Source organism: Polypterus senegalus, chromosome 15 (assembly GCF_016835505.1).
Source record: "Polypterus senegalus isolate Bchr_013 chromosome 15, ASM1683550v1, whole genome shotgun sequence".
Classification (NCBI taxonomy): domain Eukaryota; kingdom Metazoa; phylum Chordata; class Cladistia; order Polypteriformes; family Polypteridae; genus Polypterus; species Polypterus senegalus.
In genome coordinates, this window is record NC_053168.1 from 15,563,335 (window position 1) to 15,583,516 (window position 20,182).

A 20,182-nucleotide genomic window follows, 5' to 3' on the forward strand; every position below is an offset into this window, starting at 1 on the left:
GTGTGACTGTTGGAGTCCCTGACTTGTTGTTCCCAGCTGGGCCAAGCTATTGTGTAGGTATTCAGGCAACGCACTCATGAAACTAGATAAATGGATTAGTGGATCAGAGACACCAGCGGCACCTTCAAAAGGAACACAGCAGCCTGCAAAAGAGACTGACATTTGTGTACTGGGGCAGAGGGTGTGTGAATGCTCTGCTACTGCCAAAGGGACAAGACAGTGATAAACTTTCCTCAGCGGCCACCTCACTCTTCTGTACAATTCTAAAACAAAATAAATGGATTGCCTCATTGTGGCTGATCTGTAGGCAGCATGGAGAAAACAGCACTTGTCCAGCAACAAAGGCCAAGGTATTGTGTGGGGCCAACAACCCATGACAAACCCTATAATTGTCTATAGGTTAACAATAAATCCTGAATTTGCATTAATGTACATTGATGTGTTAAACTTGACAGCTCTGGTTTGTGCTTAACGTTATAACCTGATCCCAAACAGAATGCCTTGCTGCGATTGATACAATGAAATGTGTGTGTGTGTGTGTGTGTGTGCGAATGGGGGTGGGGGGTGTTTGGGGGGTTTCTTGTATATCTGAAAAGAGGCCAACACTGAGAAATACAGAAATAACATTTTACTGATTTCACACACACACACGTAGCATATCACAGGAGTGAAACTGTCTCTTTATTTTCTTACATGGAAACTGTTAACCTTGATGACAAAATTTTAACAACTTTCACGTGAAGTTTGATTCTTTTGTTATAATATGCCAAGTATAAGACGATCCAACAGTGGCAAATTTATTATTAGTATTATTTTATTCACTCTGAATAAATTAAAATAATAAGATCAGATTGTCATTTTGAAAAAACAAGGATGTTGAAAGGAATTGGACTCTGCATTAAGACACAGAAATACAACGTTTATATATTTGAATGAGTTCTAATTGTATTTAATACAATAAACCTGCACACTGTGACGTTTATCATTTCCCTGCCTGCGACTCTAAAGCTATCTATCCTTTTAGGATGTGGGTACATTTTTTTTTTCCTCTGCATTTATTGATTTATTTCCACATTTACACCAAACGACGGATGCTTTTGAATAATTATGAGCGCCATTAAAGTCAGGTAAATCTGCGATTCTAATTCTTCGTTTACAAGGCACTGTTTCACAGGTTGGAAAACATTTTTTTTTTTATGCATTGTATTACAAAGGATTAAATAAAATGGTGTGATTTTCTCCTGTTTGTTGGGAATCATTATTTTAGAAATTCATTTTCATGCTAGACTGGCTGTATTTGCGTTTATTGTATTGAGGAATCCGCCGCATGTTAATGTTTAACAACGCTAATCCCTAACAACTCTTCCCTATTTTTAAGTTTAAGAAGGACGGGAGCAAAAGAGTTTTTTTTTTTTTTAATTTATTTATTTCAATTTCAATTGAAGACTTGTACATTTGCACAACACTGGCCAAAATGGAACTCGTTAGAAAAAAATAAATCGGTATATCGCTTAATTTATTTATTTATTTTTTCACGAAGTAGTCCGTCATTTAGGATTTTATTTCACTTTGGAAACTTGATAACCTGCTCTCCTTTACCTTAACTCCTACTCTTGTAAAATGTGACGTTTTTCTTATTATGTTTAATATTAGACTTTCTCTTTTTCTTTTTTTTTTTGTGATGATGATGATGATGATGGGGCCTGATAAGCGTTTCTTACAGGGAGTCCTGTTTTCTTTTTCTTTTCTTTTGTTTCATCATTTAGGATTAATTTCACTTTTTGAAACTCTGAAAAAAAATCTATAAACTGCTCTCCTTTACCTTAACTCCTACTCTTGTAAAATGCGATTTTTTTCCTTTAATGTAAGTTTAATATTAGACTTTCTCTTTTTCTTTTTTTTTTTGTGATGATGATGATTGTGGGGCCTGATGAGCCTTTCTTACAGGAGTCCTTTTTTTTCTTTCTATTTTTATCATTTAGGATTTATTTCACTTTTTGAAACTCTTAAACATAAACTGCTATCCGTTACCTTAACTCCTATTCTTGTAAAACGTGTCCTTTAATGTAAGTTTAACATTAGACTTTCTTTTTTTTTTATAATGATGATGATTATGCGGTCTGATGAGCGTTTCTTACAGGGGCTCCTTTTTATCTTTTTTTCATGAACTAGTCATCATTTAGGATTTATTTCACTTTTTGAAACTCTTAAACAAATCTATAAACTGCTCTCCTTTACCTTAACTCTTACTCTTGTGATGATGATGATGATGGTGATAATGATGATTATGGGGTCTGATGAGCAGTTCTTACAGGGGGTCTTTTTTTTTTTGTTTTAGTCTACTTGTGACCCCCTCCCCCCGATTTTTTCCCAGTCCCTCAGGCAATGTGGGAATACTGCTGGAAGTGACAGCCTAATTATAGGTTCTAACCCTGTTTATTACTCATTAGACAATTCACTGTACATCCACTGTTAAATGAATAATTTTGTATATATTAGGAAATCACAATATTATGGCCTCCAGCTAAAACCTGTACTAACCTCATGCTGGTTTGTTACAAAAGAAATAAATGTGACACCAGGAGGTTATTTTCCCTTTTTTTCCCCCAACCTCTCTCTCTCTCTCTCACACACACACACACACACACACACACACACGGGAAAATACGACTTTCAAACTGCGAGACAAAAAAATAATACAATTTGTCCAGTTTTACACTGATGCCGGAAAAGCGCAGCCGTTTATTTTCTGTAGCTGAAATTCATTAGGTTTAAACTAAGAGGCCTCCCCGCTTTATTAATAATCAGTCATCAATTGTTTAAATAAGTACCTGTTTAACATTTTAATGCTGGGCCATGACTGCAGGGATTTTTTAAAAGAGTCATTTGCAAGGACGATTGAAACTTTATAGTGCATATGATTCATAGAGTGTGGCTCTACTCTAAGCCGAGGTGGGCATTACATTAATCAGTGTCAGGACACGAAAACCGAAGAGATGACGACGAATTCTTCATTTTTTCCTACGCACAAGAGATAAACGTTCTTATGAATAATTAAATTGAAATCGAGGGAAAATAGGCTGAATTGGGAAAAAGAAAATCTAAAACGACTGATGGATTTCTTTTCTGGTTACTTTATTTTATTTTTGCTTTTTTTTTTTTTCATTTCATTTTATTTTGCTGATGGGGACCTCCACGTATAGGTGTTTGTTTATTAATGATGCATTAAACAAAGCCGGTGGGGTGATGTTATTCAAATTAACCACTTAAGACATTTTGCTGTCTCTCGTCATCATTCATTATTAAAGGTCTCTCTTGTTTAAAAAAAATCTCTAAATTGTTTATACATTTGGAAATGTCGGCCTTAATCAGAAAGAAAGAAAGAAAGAAAGAAAGAAAGAAAGAAAGAAAGAAAGAAAGAAAACCTTATGAACCTTACTCTTCATGTAGCGTTACGCAAAAATATCTTAAAGAAAGAAAGCCTTTTGAATCTGAATCTATATAGAGAGTTACAAAAAAACACCTGAAAGAAAGAAAGCCTTATGAACCTTAATTTGTATGTAGCATGACACAAAAATATCTTAAAGAAAGCCTTATGAATCTGATTCTATATATAGTTACATAAAAACAGGTGAAAGAAAGAAAGAAGTGAAGCCTTCGAAATATTAATCTATATATAGCGTTACATAAAAAACTGAAAGAAAGAAAGAAAGAAACAAACAAACAAACAAACAAAGAAAGCCTTATGAACCTTAATCTGTATGTAGCGTTGCACAAAAATATCTTAAAGAAAGAAAGCCTTATGAATCTGATTATATATATATGGAAATATTTAGGTACATAAAAACAGGTGAAAGAAAGAAAGAAAGAAAGAAAGAAGTGAAGCCTTAGGATAATGAATATATATATATATATATATATATATATATATATATATATATATATATATATATATAAAGAAAGAAAGAAAGAAGGGAAGCCTTATGAATATTAATCTATATATAGCGTTACATGAAAGAAAGAAAGCACGCTAAGAGACAGAAGTTAAACCACTTCAATCTGAGTGGAAATCGAACTACTATACAAAACGAATTGCTTTAAATAAGCCATCCACCCATTTTCAGGCTCCCGGGGAGCTGCAAGTCTAACGCAGCAACATCGGGTGACCAAAACGTTACATCGTCGCCGTAATGAAAAATTACCAATAAAATAAAATCATTCTGATTACAATGTTCTGAGTCTGCACCATTTCTCAGAGGCTCATTCAACAGAATGTTTAAAAAGCATGCTTCAAATAAGTCTGATAACTGAATCTCTAACACTGCGTGGAGTTTGATTCAATAGACTTAAAAACGATGATAAGTGCAAACGAATTGACATTCTAATGTAGGCGTCCATAAAAGTTTAACTTTATCCTCCTCTTTTCTAACTCACGTCGACCATGATATATGGAAAGATATTAAAATATTATGGCATAGAATAACTAGAATGGCAAAATTGATTATCAAAAATATTTTCTTTGCACTAACACATATTTGTTTAGAGTATTTATCATTGCTCGCGTTTCATGTAAATATTCAACAACTTTCAGGTCTCTTCTAAATAGTAAACACTAAGGGTTTACGCTCTCCTGTCATATCAGGTATTTTTAAAAGCCACGGTTGTTACAGTGGTTTGAATTTAGTAAAGAAGCTTTGAGCGTAACACTAACAGAACTGCACATACGGAGTGTTTCTTTCAGGCACCCCGTAAATATAACATTTAATACTGGACCAAATCGGATTGTATGTGCGCAGATGCCATTTCAGAAAGAAGGCACTAAGCATGTGCAAAGGATATTTCTATTTTTTCTTAGTCCCCTTTGTAAACTATATCTGCAGCGAATGTGATTTTCATTTGCCAGACGGTGTTTTTTTTCTTGTTTAATTTTTCAGCGATCGAATATACTTGTTTGCAACATGTAAAAGAGATAAGACCCCCAACTTTAAAACGTTTAAAGTTGCCTCAACTTTTTAAAACGGGAACATTTTGAAGCTCCGTTCGAGTTTTGGAAAAACTGGGTGCAGAACGAAAGAATATTAACCATTAGCACGGAACTTGAAGGAGTACATTCTAAATTGTGTTTTTCTTATAATAATCCTCACCGGTACTAAACCAACATACAAAGGTTAGCAGAGCTGTAAATTATAAAAAAATATTTCAAAATGTACATAACAAAAATGTACATAATAAACAAATGTAACTCTTGCATGTGTCCATTTATCACATATGGGACTGGAATTATCATAGATGGCAGAAGAATCCTGCGAATCTTTTTTCCTTTTGATGTACCAGCTTGTCGGTTATAGACTAACAGCAATCAAGAGTTACCCAATTGCAAACTGGAATCAGTATTTATACAATTCTTTTTAAAGTATGACCTTTCAAGGATTTCACAAAAGTGGAAAACTATGCATTGGGGGAAAAAAAACATTCTCTATTCAACTATACAAGAAGTAAAATTACTTAAACACAACTTTAGAGGGCGCTGTCAACCTTTACTTCGGTTAAGGAGAGTTTAACACTATGCAAATAATCAATCAACCGTTTAAGAAACCTTGTATGTATATATATATATATATATATATATATATATATATATATATATATATATGTGTATTAGTCTTTTTTTTCACAAACACTCATGTTCAGACCTTTCCAGAATTTCAGAATACTTTTAACACTATGCAAATAATAAATCAACCGTTTAAAAAGCCTTACATATAGATTGTGTGTGTATATATATATAAATCTGTGTATTTGTTTTTTCTTCCTCACCAACATCCATATTAAGACCTTTTCAGGATCTCAGGATTATGTCATAACTACAAAACAAACCAAGTTAATAAAATTTGTAAAGGTTAACTTTCCTGTAATTTTTTCGACAAAGTTACTATATATACGAATTAGGCGTAAATCGAATTAACAATAAGAAACAAGCATGTAACTGAGTTAAGCAGGTAAAACTGAAAATGCATTTTTGAACCCCCTAAAAAAGCGCAGTGGCCTAATCAATGATGTGAGCCTTGATGTCTAGCTATTAATATTTTATTTGAAAATCTCGTCTTGTTTCCGACAAGTGCTAGTTTTAGCATTTCATTTTGTTTGGATAGGGCGTTCCCACATTATTTCTTAATGACTTCCCCAGCTGCTTCTGTCTATTTTCTGTCACCAACAACCATCTGGCATCTTATTAGCACCTCAATGCTTATGTGCTGTTTTCATTTAGCAGATGAAAAACAGTGTAAAATATTGCAAAATAAAAGATCCTTGCCTTTTTCCCGCTACATTCGAAACATCGCAAGCAAATGCAACTAGCCAGTGGATGGGCAATTCAAACACCATATTGTTAATGCTTTAGTCTTTTTTTTCCCCAGAATATATTAAGATTCTGTTTGTAGTAGTAAGAAGCTTGCTAGACAGAATAACGCGTACAAAACAACTGCAGACATTGTGAAGGTAATAATAAAAAAAAAATAGCAACAAAATGATCATAATTCTTTTTAAAGTAAAAGATTGTGCTTTGCCACACGTTTCAGATCAACTGCTCTCCATTAAAATTTCAATATATTTTAAAGTTAAAGCGTACTGATTCTGCTACAATATCTCAAGCATATAAATTACACAGATCAATAAATTAATGCATTTCTTAATTATCTCTCGTACATCAATAATAATCATAATGAACAAAAACGAAATCAAGCGTGTCAGCAAAACCTAAAAACCAAATAACAGATGTCTCCAATTCCGTTTTCAAATGATCAGACCTTAACTAGGGGAGGGGGGAAATAAAAAAATAAAGAAAAGAAAAGAAAAACAGAGAAGGAAATGACGGTGCCGCTATAATTTCATTTAGTTTATTAGACAAAAATATATGATTTGGACAAGATTTTGTCGACGCGCTATTTACAAATTCCGATCACTCTATATACAGAAATAAAACACAAAAAAGCACATGAAAGACAATTACCAAATGATTAAAAAGGAAGGGGGGATTTGATCAACACGAGCAGAGCAGTGATTAAAAGGTACAAAGGAAGGGCAAATCCATCCACATGGTTTGTCAAGTTGATTTAATAGTTTTATGCATCGAAATGATGCTAAATGTTGATGAGATTATTTTAGTCCTTTTCAGCAATGCATTTTCAGTCTTTTTCTTTTTTCTTTTCTTTCTTTCTTTTTTTTTTTTTGTATTTTTTATTTTATTTTTTTGTTTTTGTACACGTTCACACACGCAGTCTTGATCAGGCAGTCGACAGAGCTGTTAAAACCCGCTGTGTTGTCTCTTGTTGGTTCCTGGGGCTGATATAAAAAACGAATAAAACAAAATTACCATATTGAACGTTATGACTGACATGTACTTAATGACACACATACACAGTATGTACATTATGGCTTTACACGCGTTTTCTATATATATATTTAATTGAAACTAAATAGCACATACAATTTTTTTAAATCATTTTTCTTTCCGTTAGTTACCGAAATCATTCACACCAAAATGATTAACTAAGTAAACCGAACACACAGTTTGACTATTTTCTTTCTTAAACCAGTATTTGAGCTTGACTTGTATCAGTATTCGGTTGTGAACAATGCACTGCCTATTACTTTTACTTAGTGATTTGGTAAGGAGTTACCCTCTAGGGGCATGAAATAAACGGAGGATTATTGCAGGTCCTCTGTCACGAAAATGCACGACTGGCTTCTAATCAGGAGCAGACCTTGACAATTAGGGTCCTAGGGGAGCCACGTGTTAATTCAGATCCGCCTCTCCCAGCAGGAGACGCTGTGGCACCAATGAGTTTTCTGTAAGTCAAGATGGTTAACTATGCGAGCTGAGCGCCCACCATTGACATCAGCAGCTGAAGCAATATTAAAAATGAAAACGGGAAGTGGGGCTTCATCGATGGAAGCTCAAATCACCCTACAGGTCATCAAAAAAAAAAAAGAAAAGAAAAGAAAAAAGAAACTTATCTCACCTGTCGTGGGTTGCTTGAAAAGTGGATTTTAAGGTCTGCGTGGGAGAGTCAGTAACTGGAACGCCTTCCCGTTCTGAATAAAACACAGAAAGAAAGAAAAACACTTAATACAGGCATATAGACAAGTTGCCTTTACATGATGATGACTTTCATTTTGCCATTTTTATCAAACACAATTAATCAATGAATCTTCGGTTTATAAAGAGCCTTTTACTGAAGGCGCTTCACAGCGCATGCTCATTTACAATTTGATTCATAGTACACCTGACATTGAAACAATCGATATATTTAAAGTTCTTTTGAAAAGTTACTACGGATTTAAAGGTAGAACGAGAAACTAAAACTTTTTTTGACATTTATCAAATATGGAAATTTGTGAGATAAGAAATCTAAACTGCGGGAGTATAGATGCCACATACTAAGAGGAGGAAAAGCCTGCAAATTGTGACATTTTCAATACTCTTAAAACTTACAACTAGGGTTTATAAAACACAATTAAAAGGATGAATTAATATTTTGAAAAAATAAGTAACATTTCTGACAATATCTTTTATTTTATTTAAAGAACATACCGATCAGGATGTATTTCTATCTGATTGCTCTTATTGCTACATTTTGCACTTCTACGGTTGCACACGTAATAATTCGCATAAACGAAATCAAGATACCTATGTGCTTTGGACTGCAGGTTCCAGATGATTTTTCACTAGTCAGCGCTACTACAGAAGATGCGATTATAGAAGGTTGTTGTTGTTGTTGCTGCTGCTGTGCATGAAGGTGATGATTATGATGGTGGTGGTGCTGATTTACTCCCAGAAAAGACCTCACATTCAACAGCGAGTTCTGGCTCAGAAAAGCTCCGTTTGTCCAGTTGTGAAACTTTCCGATCTGGCAGGTGTACAGTCCGTGACTAGGCAGGAATGCTGGGTGCTGGATTTGTGGTGAGGAGTGATTAGCCGGTGCAGAGGGTGACGAGGGCTTCTGGGAGCTGTCAGGGCTGGTAGCTGTTTCTGCTAACGACCAGATCTTGGGTTTGTTGGTAGGTGGCATCTGAACACCGGGAGACAGCACGCGGGTATTGTTACTCTCGGAGGGTTCCTTGACCACTGACATGTCTTTGGGTTTATCAAACCCTTCAGAAGGCTGCACAGTAAACTCTCGCCTTTTCTCGACATCCCTTATACTTCCCATCAACTCCTCGTGCCCCCTGTTCTCCAGTTTCTCCTCATCATCCTCGTTGCTTTGGTCGCCGTCGTTTTCGTCAATCTTGTCAATATCTATGCTCTCCAGGTCAATCTCCTCGTCGTCTTCGTTCTTTTCAGCGTCGCCTTCGTTGTCACTGCCAAATATGTTTCCATCCACATCATCTTTGCTCCTGGTACCCCAGGTCACCTTGTTCTCCTTCTTGAGTCTGCGCCTAGCATTGGCGAACCAGGTGGACACTTGGGTTAGTGTCATCTTAGTGATGATGGCCAACATGATTTTTTCTCCTTTGGTGGGATAGGGGTTCTTCCTGTGCTCGTTAAGCCAGGCCTTGAGTGTGCTAGTGCTCTCCCTGGTGGCATTCTTGGGTCTGGCAGGATCCCCATACTGAAACTGTCCATACGGGTAAAAGGCTGGCGACGTGTGCGCTGCGAAAGTGGCAGGGTGAACCCCAGGGTTGTCTTTTAGTTCATACTGGGAGCCCTTAAATAAAAAAAAAGAAAAGAAAAAGAGACATTAATCAACCATATATCTTTTCACAACTTATAATAATTAAACATTTCAAAAGAGATGAGCAAAATATTTCAAAGCACGTTACAGCGTCTCGCTCCGCACCCATAAGCGGGCCTAGTGCTTTGCGTGCGCGGGCAGGTGCTTACTTGCTTTTATAACTAAATAAAGAAATGCAATATACACAATCGACTTTTACAGAAAGAACAATAAAATCAACTATGAAAATAAAAAGTGTGTTTGAATTCTAATGGCAAAATAGATAAATAAGTAGTAAATATTTAAAAACGAGCGAGCGGTGCCTCGGTTGTGTGACGGCTTAATTTAATATTTACGTTTTTGAAAGTTCCTTTTTACATTAAAAGCCCAGTTTTGAAAATAATATAAATATTTTTTTACAGATGAATACACTGTTATTTAAAACGTCTTGACGAGGAAAGACGAGGTTTGTCGTATCAATATATTTGAAGTTTTCTTTGTAAATCACTGACCCTAAAAGCTGTACCTAAATGATAATAATGATGATGATAAATAATCTTCCCAAGAGAAAACAAAAGTCAGCTTAGGCCTTAAAATCTTTTCTAATGTTTGTATCGGCATTATACATTTTCTTATAATGAGTAGTCATAACATTTTAGGGCCGAAGCAGCTCGCCGTTATTTAAACTTACAGTAATCATTTCAATCAAAAAGTCTGTGGCTACTAAAACTCGCCTTTATCCTGCTTTGCAAAATAATAATAATAATAATAATAATAATAATAATAATAATAATAATAATAATAATAATAAATGCAATCCGTTATAAAGTGACATTAATAACAAAGCTGTGATTGTTTTTCTCATTACAACAGCATTTAAAAGATTGCACTTTCAGTTTCAGATCGATGACAAATATACAATTTAAATAGGATTTTTTACCAGTTAGGAGAAATTCTACTCGAATTATGAGCACAGAGTTTATTATGCACGGTCTTATAAAACTTTTTTCATCGTGAAAAGTGTACATAAACTCCATGCATTTCTTTACTCGTTAGCCAAGCTACTTTTTTCATATTTATAACTGACTTTTTTACTTAACACAAATCACTATATTAAAGGCCCTTTTCTAATAATTCCGTAAATATCCTGCAAAATTAATTATCAGTTCAATCGTACGAAATATTATTGCTTAAATTACAGTTTTAGAAGTGAGACATTCAAACATATTCTTGTTCTCGCCTGCAATTTCTCCGTAAGCGTTTACAATATGGTTGTCTAACCTTACGTCATTAAACTATCAATATTTTTCCCATTGAAATGAATAGCTATTACAGTAAAAACCTCGAATAAATCATTCTTGCCTCTTGCGCGGTATTTTTAGGCCATTAGTGCTCTTAGCAGTATGAAAACACGAACATAAACGCACAAAAACGACCCATTCGTATTCGTGTACGCGAGTATTAGAAATCATTGCTATGTTATTCTGCCCATTAAGTGCGCTTCCTCATTGTTACCTGCCAGGATTTCTAATATTTAAGTATTGCCAGCCCTCTCCGAAGAACTTACCATTTGTGAGAAGAGCGCCAGATCCGCGCTGGTATACGGAAGAAAGGCGCTGTAGTTGTGTGCGGCGTATGGATTCGCATACATGCCCAGGACGGAGGTGACAGCCGCGGCCGTAGCTGAAGGACTTGCAGCGATGTCAGTGCTTCCTGCTCTCGCAGAGGCAGCAAGAACTCCCGGCCGCTCGCCACCGTACACCGCTTGGGTGGCACTTAAATACTGTGGGTAGCCCAGCTGGGGAAAAGACATCTCCTGAACACGATCTTAAAGTCACAGTAATAATGGTTAAAAAATATCAACAACAGGAAAGAAGCGAAAAAAAATAGAAGAAAAAAAAATCGGTCAGGTTCGAGGTGCACAAGTAAAAGAACTTGTGGAAAATAATCTAGCCTTGTCTTTCGAAAAAAAAAAATCTCAGCTTCCGTTTTTTTTTTTACCAGCAAGTCCCTTGGATGTGATCTGATCAACAATTGAGCTCCAACTGATGTGTCTGCCCCTAGGTCCTGGGCTGATCTCTCAGATACAATTTGAAGTTGATGCTTTGATTGGCATTCCTCTTCAGCTGTTAGCCCCTCCCATTCCGGAGCATGTGGTTTGAGTATTGGCTGGGGCCACCTTTTGTGTTTTACTGTATTGTATGTTAAATGTTTAGCATTAGACTCTATTCACTGAAGCCCTCACTGCTGTATGACAACCTGTCTACACGATTTTACAGCTGTCCAACACTGGGGCTATATAAACTTGATGGCCGTGATGTGCCTCTTTTTAATTGCTCCTGTTTTTGAAGTGGCAGCTTGAAAAGAGACAACTTCGAAGTTATCATGAGATATATGCTTTAGTTTAGAAAATAAAGCCGGTTACTAAAATTAGACGTACAGCATAACCATACACGTGTAGCATTTTTAGTAATGTAAACGAATGCATCTTTATTATACTAAAATGTAATAGGGTACGAGTTTCGTTGCTTTAAATCCTCATTTTCTAATATGCATATTTAAAACAAATATTAAAAATAGACGTTTAGGAATATCGGAATGGCTATGTCACACACGCACACATGAATTTAGCGATTTATAAACAGGCAGCCTAAACCGCTACTGTGCTCGTACCGTCATTCTACCTAAAATCAACGCATCTCACATTAGGTATCTGCTGAAAAATACCCGAGCTTTTAAATATTAGAAAGAAAAAAAAAAACAATTGGCAAAGAGGAATCCAATACCATTTACAAAACAGATAAGAAATATACTGCGGGCGTCAATTTCGGCTGTAGCGTCGATGCACTTCGCTTTAAATTTGATTTATTTTCCTTAATGTACACCCGCTGCTTTTCTGTATGTCAAATATTGTCTTTCTTTCAGAAGTTAGAAAACAGCTGCATGTATATTGTTAGATTTTGATGAGGTTTGATTTTCTTTGCAATGTACGTACACGCCACAGAATTATTCTTTCTATAAATTATGGAAATAACCATTTTTTTCGGTTATGCTAAATATATTTCAGCACCTTTTGAATATATGCGTGTGCGCGTTGTTTGTAAAACTTTTTACTTTAAAAAAAATAAAAGGGCAAATCCCTTGCCTGTATTCATCAGTTGCTATACAAGGGGAAGAAGAAAAAAAAAATCAGTTACGCAACGTTATTACCGCAATAAACGTAACGATGAAGAATGCGCGTTGGCTTCACAATTCCAAGTTTAGTTCTGAAGTTATGTGGTAGATCAGCTCTTTAAAAGTTAAATCACATTTCGACTATTTGTGACTCAAAGGCGTGCCCGTTCCCGTCTGAGTTCGTGGATTTATGTCGCATCACTCTCTGAAAACGGAAAAACCAAAGAAGACCTGAGAGTTTGCATATCCAAAAAAGTTTTGTAAAATTTCAGGACAGGCCTGTGGGCATTTCTTTTTAAGGCTTAAGCAAAACATTGTTTGAAAATATGAATTTACTCTACACACCTGTTTATGGTTTATATGGCAGCAAACTACAAAGCTACAAAAATCACACGATTAAAACATATCGGTTAAATAATGATCTCCTGATCAAACGGTACTCAGTCAATAATTTGTGTGATATATTCATTATATAAAACGCGTTAATCAAAAACGCTCACGTTGGATTTTGGGATTTTTTTTTTTTTTTTGTCGCAAGTGTACGCGCATTTAATCGAATTTAATACAAGCAACCATTTCGCGAAACCGTTAATTCCATGGCTATGAGGAGTCGCACACTCTCTCTGCAACACCGGGTTCGAAGGAAAAAAAAAAAAAACTAACCTGGGACGGAACGCCAGTCAGTCAGTTCATCGTTTGGCACAAGAACACACACATGGCCCGCAGGATCCGGACAACAGTCTGACGAAGAGGGAAGGAGAACTTGCTGCCTCCACGCAGACGGAGAAAGTGGCAAGAAATCAGGCGCGGGCCCGTACGGCTGTGAGGCAGAAACAAATCCATTAAACACTGTGTCGATAACGATTGAAATAAAAAGTAATTACCCCCTTGGAAATGTGCTTATATCGAAGGAGGGCATTTATTAGGTCATTTAATCCAAAAATGAAAATATATTAGACGGTCATAACCTGGATAAGGTTAACACTTTGTTTCATATGCACTGTACTGAATCTATATTATTGTTTTTATATGTATGTTTTGTATATACTGTAAAATGTATATATATATATATATATATATATATATATATATATATATATATATATATATATATATATATATATATATATATATATAAATAAATAAATAACACACTTTTAACATATAATATATATAATATATGTTTTGACAGATAGATAGATAGATAGATAGATAGATAGATAGATAGATAGATAGATAGATAGATAGATAAGAGCTTATGGATGTTGAGTGTTGCACAATATTTAAAGAGTCCAAGAATTTATTAGACTCTGCTACTGTCACCAACTAACAATTCCTATTGACCATTCTTGAACAGACTTCACACCTAACGAGCTACCAGACCAGACGAACGAACTAACGACTTCTGAGAACTTACAGCTGAAAGGGTGCCCAAACTTTGGCAATTTAACAATAACTTTTTAAAATTGTATTCTGCTGCTTTCTTGCAGTCCATCATATAATCAGTATCTGCATTATTATTATTTTTTTTTTAAATAAAATGCCATCGTGCTTGGCAGACAGTGTGGAGTAGTGGTTAATACTTTGGACATGAAATTCAGACTTTGTGGGTTCAAATCTCAGCATTGACATGGTGTGACCATGAGCTAGTCACTTCACCTACCTGTACCCCGCGGGGACAAAGAAAATGAAGCCAGTTGTATCTCATATGTTGTAAGCCTCCTTGGATAAAAGGCGTCAGCCTAATTATAAAATTCCATACATATTAGTATAATTATTTAAAACACCATTTTCAATCTCGAAATCGAACTAAAGAACTAACACCCACACACAGGCGTGTTCAATCCGTTTTCGGAATATTCATTTTGTTAGTTTTGCTTGCCGTAGAATTGGGCTAAAGGAAGGAGCGGATCCCGGACGGGACGTCCACAAACATGGACACTCGTTCATGTCGGGACTGTTTAGAGGTGCTTATTAATCTTCCATGCTGCTTTTTCTATTTATTAAGTAAATATATACTGAAATGCACACACTAAACCCGAAGAATTTCATTCCACGTTTAAAAAAAAATCTGCAATGCACTCGAGTGTTTTTCGATGAGCGTCGTCTTTCTTACTTTCATTTTAATTTTAAGCGTGGAACTAATCTAAGCCGTTTCCACTTCCTCCTCTTCTTCTTCTTCTTGTATAAATGTGTAAAAGGTATAAGTACATTTTACATGTCGACGTACCATTCTAAATAGCTGCTGCTCTTTCTTTAATAATGATTTAAAGACTGATAATAGGAAACGCTCCCAGTAATGCAAAACACACAATATGGGGTCGCTGTTCTTCAGGGTTTAAAAGCAGCTTTTATTCCTAAAGAGCTGACTGGAAATAGTGGTTGTTGAAAGGATATTGTAGATTTAATACTTAACTGCTAAGAAGAAGTCAGTGATTCTGATCTGCTCCAGATGGCTGAGAGTGGATATTGCAGCGTGGGGATCTGTTGAAAATATCTGAGGGCATTGATGGTAATCAGTAAAACACATCAGAAAAAAGGACGAATGGCAACTGTGATAACCTGCTGGAAATGCGCAGTGCTGGAGATGGCAGTGATAAACGGCACTGAATATCTCCAAATGGAGATGACAGAGATGTCGAAAAGGAAAACACCTTAAAACAGTGAGGGACGGAGAGAAATAAAACGCAGCCAATAAGTGAGAGCAAATTATTGGATGGTCCCGCAAGTAGCATATATTGCATTGCGAGGCGAACAGTTCCTTGTTCTAAAAAATTCGAAATATTCAGGTCCATGCACAAGCCTGGGTCGTAGATCTCATCGAGTTCATTGTTTTCAAAGTTAATAAGTAGCGCTTCTTTTAAAGGAGAGTAATCAGTAAACCAAAGCAGTCATGCGAACTAAAAAAAAAGACGGCGCTGAAGTTAACTTTCACAAGTGAATGGACTGGATTTCCAAAAAAAAAAAAAATTACTTCGTTAATGCCATCATTGAAAGAATTAGTGGCTTATGTCACAGGGGAAGAACGTTTAGACTGAAAAAGAAATATTTATAAGAGAAAGGTGAAGTCAGTAAGTAAACTGAATTTATTTTATTTTTTTTTAAAAAAAGAGCAAACACCACTCAAATATACAGAAAGGTCTTGATAAGACTCCAGCGGCTTATGTAAACTTATGAAATACAAATCTACAGTACAAATGATGGCGATATTAAGAAAGCAGCTTTAATGGTTTTGTTAAAGTCACTTAAGTGACTGCTGTCATTTGTTTACACAGCGACACTTTATTTTTGCGCACAATACCTGGAGAGGCGCCCACCGAGCCGGACTGACCACAGGCTCCGCTGTCGGCCTGTCACCGGCCCTTTTAACTCGCGCTCTGGTGATTTATGACTGTACTTAATCGCTCATTATTTCCTTACACCTTCCTAACGGTGCCACCGAAACAGTAGAACTTTGTGTCCGTCTCTTTTAAAAGTATAAATCTTTTCTCTAAACACACACACACACACACACACACACTTACACTGGTACTGCAGTTTAAACACGTTAGCTTGAAAGACAAACGTATATTTACCATTAAATGGACGTTTAACCCAGCAGGAAGCGCTCGCGTTTATTTTAAATTATGACCGCAGCCGGAGGGCACTGCCAGAAAATGCACGTTTGAATCAGAAGGAGGGCCGTCCGTGTGTGTATAATTAATATAATTGCATGTAAAATGATCAGATGATCGGCCCGTAGATTATAAACAAAAATGCGCGTTTTCCTCAAGTCTTTAAATCGCTTTTTTTTCGCTATTGAACAAAATTTCTAAATTACTAATACGGAAATTTTGAGAATCCTTGTTGGGTTGGAATACTTTTCTTTTAAATTGTTTCAGTAACTCAAACCTTAGGTAACCACACCCCGCCCCTATAATTACTGTAATTTTAAAGCGTTTATCATACAAATGTGTGTACATAATAATCCGTATGTCATTGATGACTATTTTCGATATACACTTTCTTCTAGTGCTAACCATATAATTAAGGGTAATGTTTGGAGCTGCTGGAAGAATTTGCATTGTTTTCAGCTGTAGCACACACGGAAATTCATAACGAGTTTAATACAATTAACAATATTTATATGAGGTTCTTCTTTTTTTTTTTTTTTTTTTAAGTTTGTAATTATATGTCACCAGAATTTAGCTCTGGGCCAATGACCCAATTACTGCGCCAGCTGCAGTTTTATTTATTTGTTTTTTGTGCTTTTGTTCCTGGAAGGGTTGTATTATGCAGTTTTTAATTAGTTTGTGTTTGGATTTTACCCTACCCAAATCAATGCCATCCCGGAGCAATGTAATGTAAATTCCTGCAGTACAGGTGTAGCTGCAAGCACCACAACACCAGGATACTCGTGTTATACAAATGAAAGCACCGAATGCCATTCAGCCAGACTGTCAACTTTAAACAGCCAAGAGGAAAGAGATCAAAGTAAAGAGTGGGTGTCTCTTCTTTCTCGAGATTATAGCCTTTACGGTTTGAACTCTTAATGTTATTAAAAGGAACCAGGACACATCGTGTGTCCTTAGTTACTCAGCGGAATTCACTGAGGCAAGAACCACGAGGTACGTCGGGACCGGTGCTTTTGGCACTCTGGCAGGATTTGCGGATTGAGATTTACTTGGTGTAATAATTAAATAAATAGGGCAATAGCGATTGACAGTTTGGATCATTAGCTATGATCAGCAAAGCTTCAATATCTCGAGTCTTCATTATTCCTTATAATTGTCATAATGGGCATGGCCTGCTAAAATATTTAGTAGAGTTAATTGACAAATTTCTCCCTGGGGACATATACAGTTCTGTCTTCTTCTTCTTATTATTATATTGTCTAATCTGAATAATGGCTTTCTATATACCACGTGCACATTTGTCTTCAAAGTTTTAAAAGCTAGCTTGAAAAAAATTGGAATGTTTGATATCTGAATACTATTGGCACTCAGTTACATGAATGTTCTTTCAAACGGTGTGTGTGTAAAATATATTTGTAATATCCTAGGAATATGGGTATAAATATCAAGGAGGGAGTCATATTTCTGTTACACCTGACTCTTCTAATTTACTGCACATATAAACTAGAGATTGTGTTCTGTCGTGCATCCATGTGTGGCTGATCGGTTGGAAATTTATCATGTCTTTTGTGATAAATCTATGTTGCTTTCATATCTGCTTTGTAAATTAAAGGTGTGTTGAACACAGTCTAACGTAGAAAGAGAGAGAAAAAATATTTGTAAATAAAATATGTACAATGGCACAAAAGTGAATAATAAAAGATTCAGTGCAGCCTATTGGGAGAATCTATGAGAATAATGCTAACAGTTTATTAAAAAGGGCTTGTAGTTTTCAGAGAACAGTGTCATTTGAGTCTTAAGTTATTAGAAAAACAACATTATTCAGAGAAGAGGATGTCAGTTTTATGACATTTTCATTAATGCCACTTGTTGTTTATACTGCCAGTTATTTAGTTAAAGTTACAAGAACAGTTCAGTTGGCTTTTATAATTCTGAAGCTGGAACGTGATAAGAAAATTATTCACATTTGCCTCAGCAGCATTTGCCCTGTGAAAAACGAGCAAATGTGACAGAAGTTATAATTTGTAATGTACTTCGATGATATTAATACAGACAGAATCATTAGTATTAGCGAGCCTGAAAACAGGCATGGGAGTTGGGGAAATTATTTAAAGACCAAAAAACAAAACAACGTGGAGACAAAACAACGTTTAAAATAGTTTGCATATCATTTTGTGCTTTGTATTATGATATTCATTTTTGGAAACACGTGCCAAAAGTTTGCATATTTTTATTGGATGCCCTATTGTTTCAAGAATTCAGGGATAAAAGCTATATTAAATTACATCTGGTAAATTATTGTGTGAATGAAACAATAAAATCCAGTAGGCAATAAATGTCTATGAATGAATGTTTAATAAATTTTAACAACAATAATAACAAATATCTTGTAAAAACAATATTCTGATATCTTAACATATGTTTATAACATGCACTAAGAAACTGAATAAAACTTTTTTTTATGATTTCTTTTAATATATTAGTGGAATTATCCTGAAGAGAGTGTTTTCTTTTTATGGGGTGTAAGTGTGTATATGATGTGTGTGTGTGTGTGTGTGTGTGTATATATATATATATATATATATATATATATATATATATATATATATATATATATATATATGTGTAAATTGGCCCGTTGCTTAAGGGTCTGGTCTTATTTGACCCTGAATTGAATTAAGCACGTCTATATACTGCATAAATACTGCATATTTTCTATATATTTTATTTATATACATACATACATACATACACACACTCATATATATATATATATATATATATATATATATATATATATATATATATATATATATATATATATATATTATACACACATGCATACATACATAAATCTATATATGTATATAAAGTACATATATATATATACACCTATACATACATACATATACATATATCTATAGCTATGTGTATCTCTCTCTCTCTCTCTCTCTCTCTCTATATATATATATATATATATATATATATATATATATATATATGTGTGTGTATACTGTATATACAGTGGGATGCAAACGTTTGGGCAACCTTGTTAATAGTCATTATTTTCCTGTATAAATCGTTGGTTGTTACATAAAAAATGTCAGTTAAATATATCATATAGGAGACACACACAGTGATATTTGAGAAGTGAAATGAAGTTTATTGGATTTACAGAAAGTGTGCAATAATTGTTCAAACAAAATCAGGCAGGTGCATAAATTTGGGCACCGTTGTCATTTTATTGATTCCAAAACTTTTAGAACTAATTATTGGAACTCAAATTGGCTTGGTAAGCTCAGTGACCCTGACCTACATACACAGGTGAATCCGAGTATTTAAGGGGGTCAATTGTAAGTTTCCCTCCTCCTTTAATTTTCTCTGAAGAGTAGCAACATGGGGGTCACAAAACAACTCTCAAATGACCTGAAGACAAAGATTGTTCACCATCATGGTTTAGGGGAAGGATACAGAAAGCTGTCCCAGAGATTTAAGCTGTCTGTTTCCACAGTTAGGAACATATTGAGGAAATGGAAGACCACAGGCTCAGTTCAAGTTAAGGCTCGAAGTGGCAGACCAAGAAAGATTTCGGATAGACAGAAGCGGCGAATGGTGAGAACAGTCAGAGTCAACCCACAGACCAGCACCAAAGACCTACAACATCATCTTGCAGCAGATGGA

The 20,182-nt window shown here is 35.3% G+C and overlaps 1 protein-coding gene across 1 annotated transcript; it reads right to left on the reverse strand.

Annotated features, from left to right (window-relative positions):
• Positions 1-6,868: 6,868 nt before the first annotated feature.
• Positions 6,869-11,787, reverse strand: LOC120515618 (iroquois-class homeodomain protein irx-1-A-like). The gene is made up of 4 exons (XM_039736743.1): positions 11,281-11,787; positions 8,690-9,707; positions 8,022-8,094; positions 6,869-7,341 (listed from the first exon to the last, which is right to left on the reverse strand). Exons 1-4 carry the CDS (start codon positions 11,524-11,526, stop codon positions 7,284-7,286), a joined length of 1,395 nt encoding a protein of 464 aa, XP_039592677.1. The 5' UTR covers positions 11,527-11,787; the 3' UTR covers positions 6,869-7,283.
• Between the last annotated feature and the right edge of the window lie 8,395 nt (positions 11,788-20,182).

Coding starts and splice junctions, on each gene's coding strand:
- LOC120515618 (XM_039736743.1), bottom strand. CDS start 11,526: ATGTCTTTTCCCCAGCTGGGCTACCCACAGTATTTAAGTGCCACCCAA. Junction 8,095..8,689: donor CTGCAGTCCAAAGCACATAG/GTATCTTGATTT, acceptor TGTTTTATTCAG/AACGGGAAGGCGTTCCAGTT. Junction 7,342..8,021: donor TTTCAAGCAACCCACGACAG/GTGAGATAAGTT, acceptor TTTTTATATCAG/CCCCAGGAACCAACAAGAGA.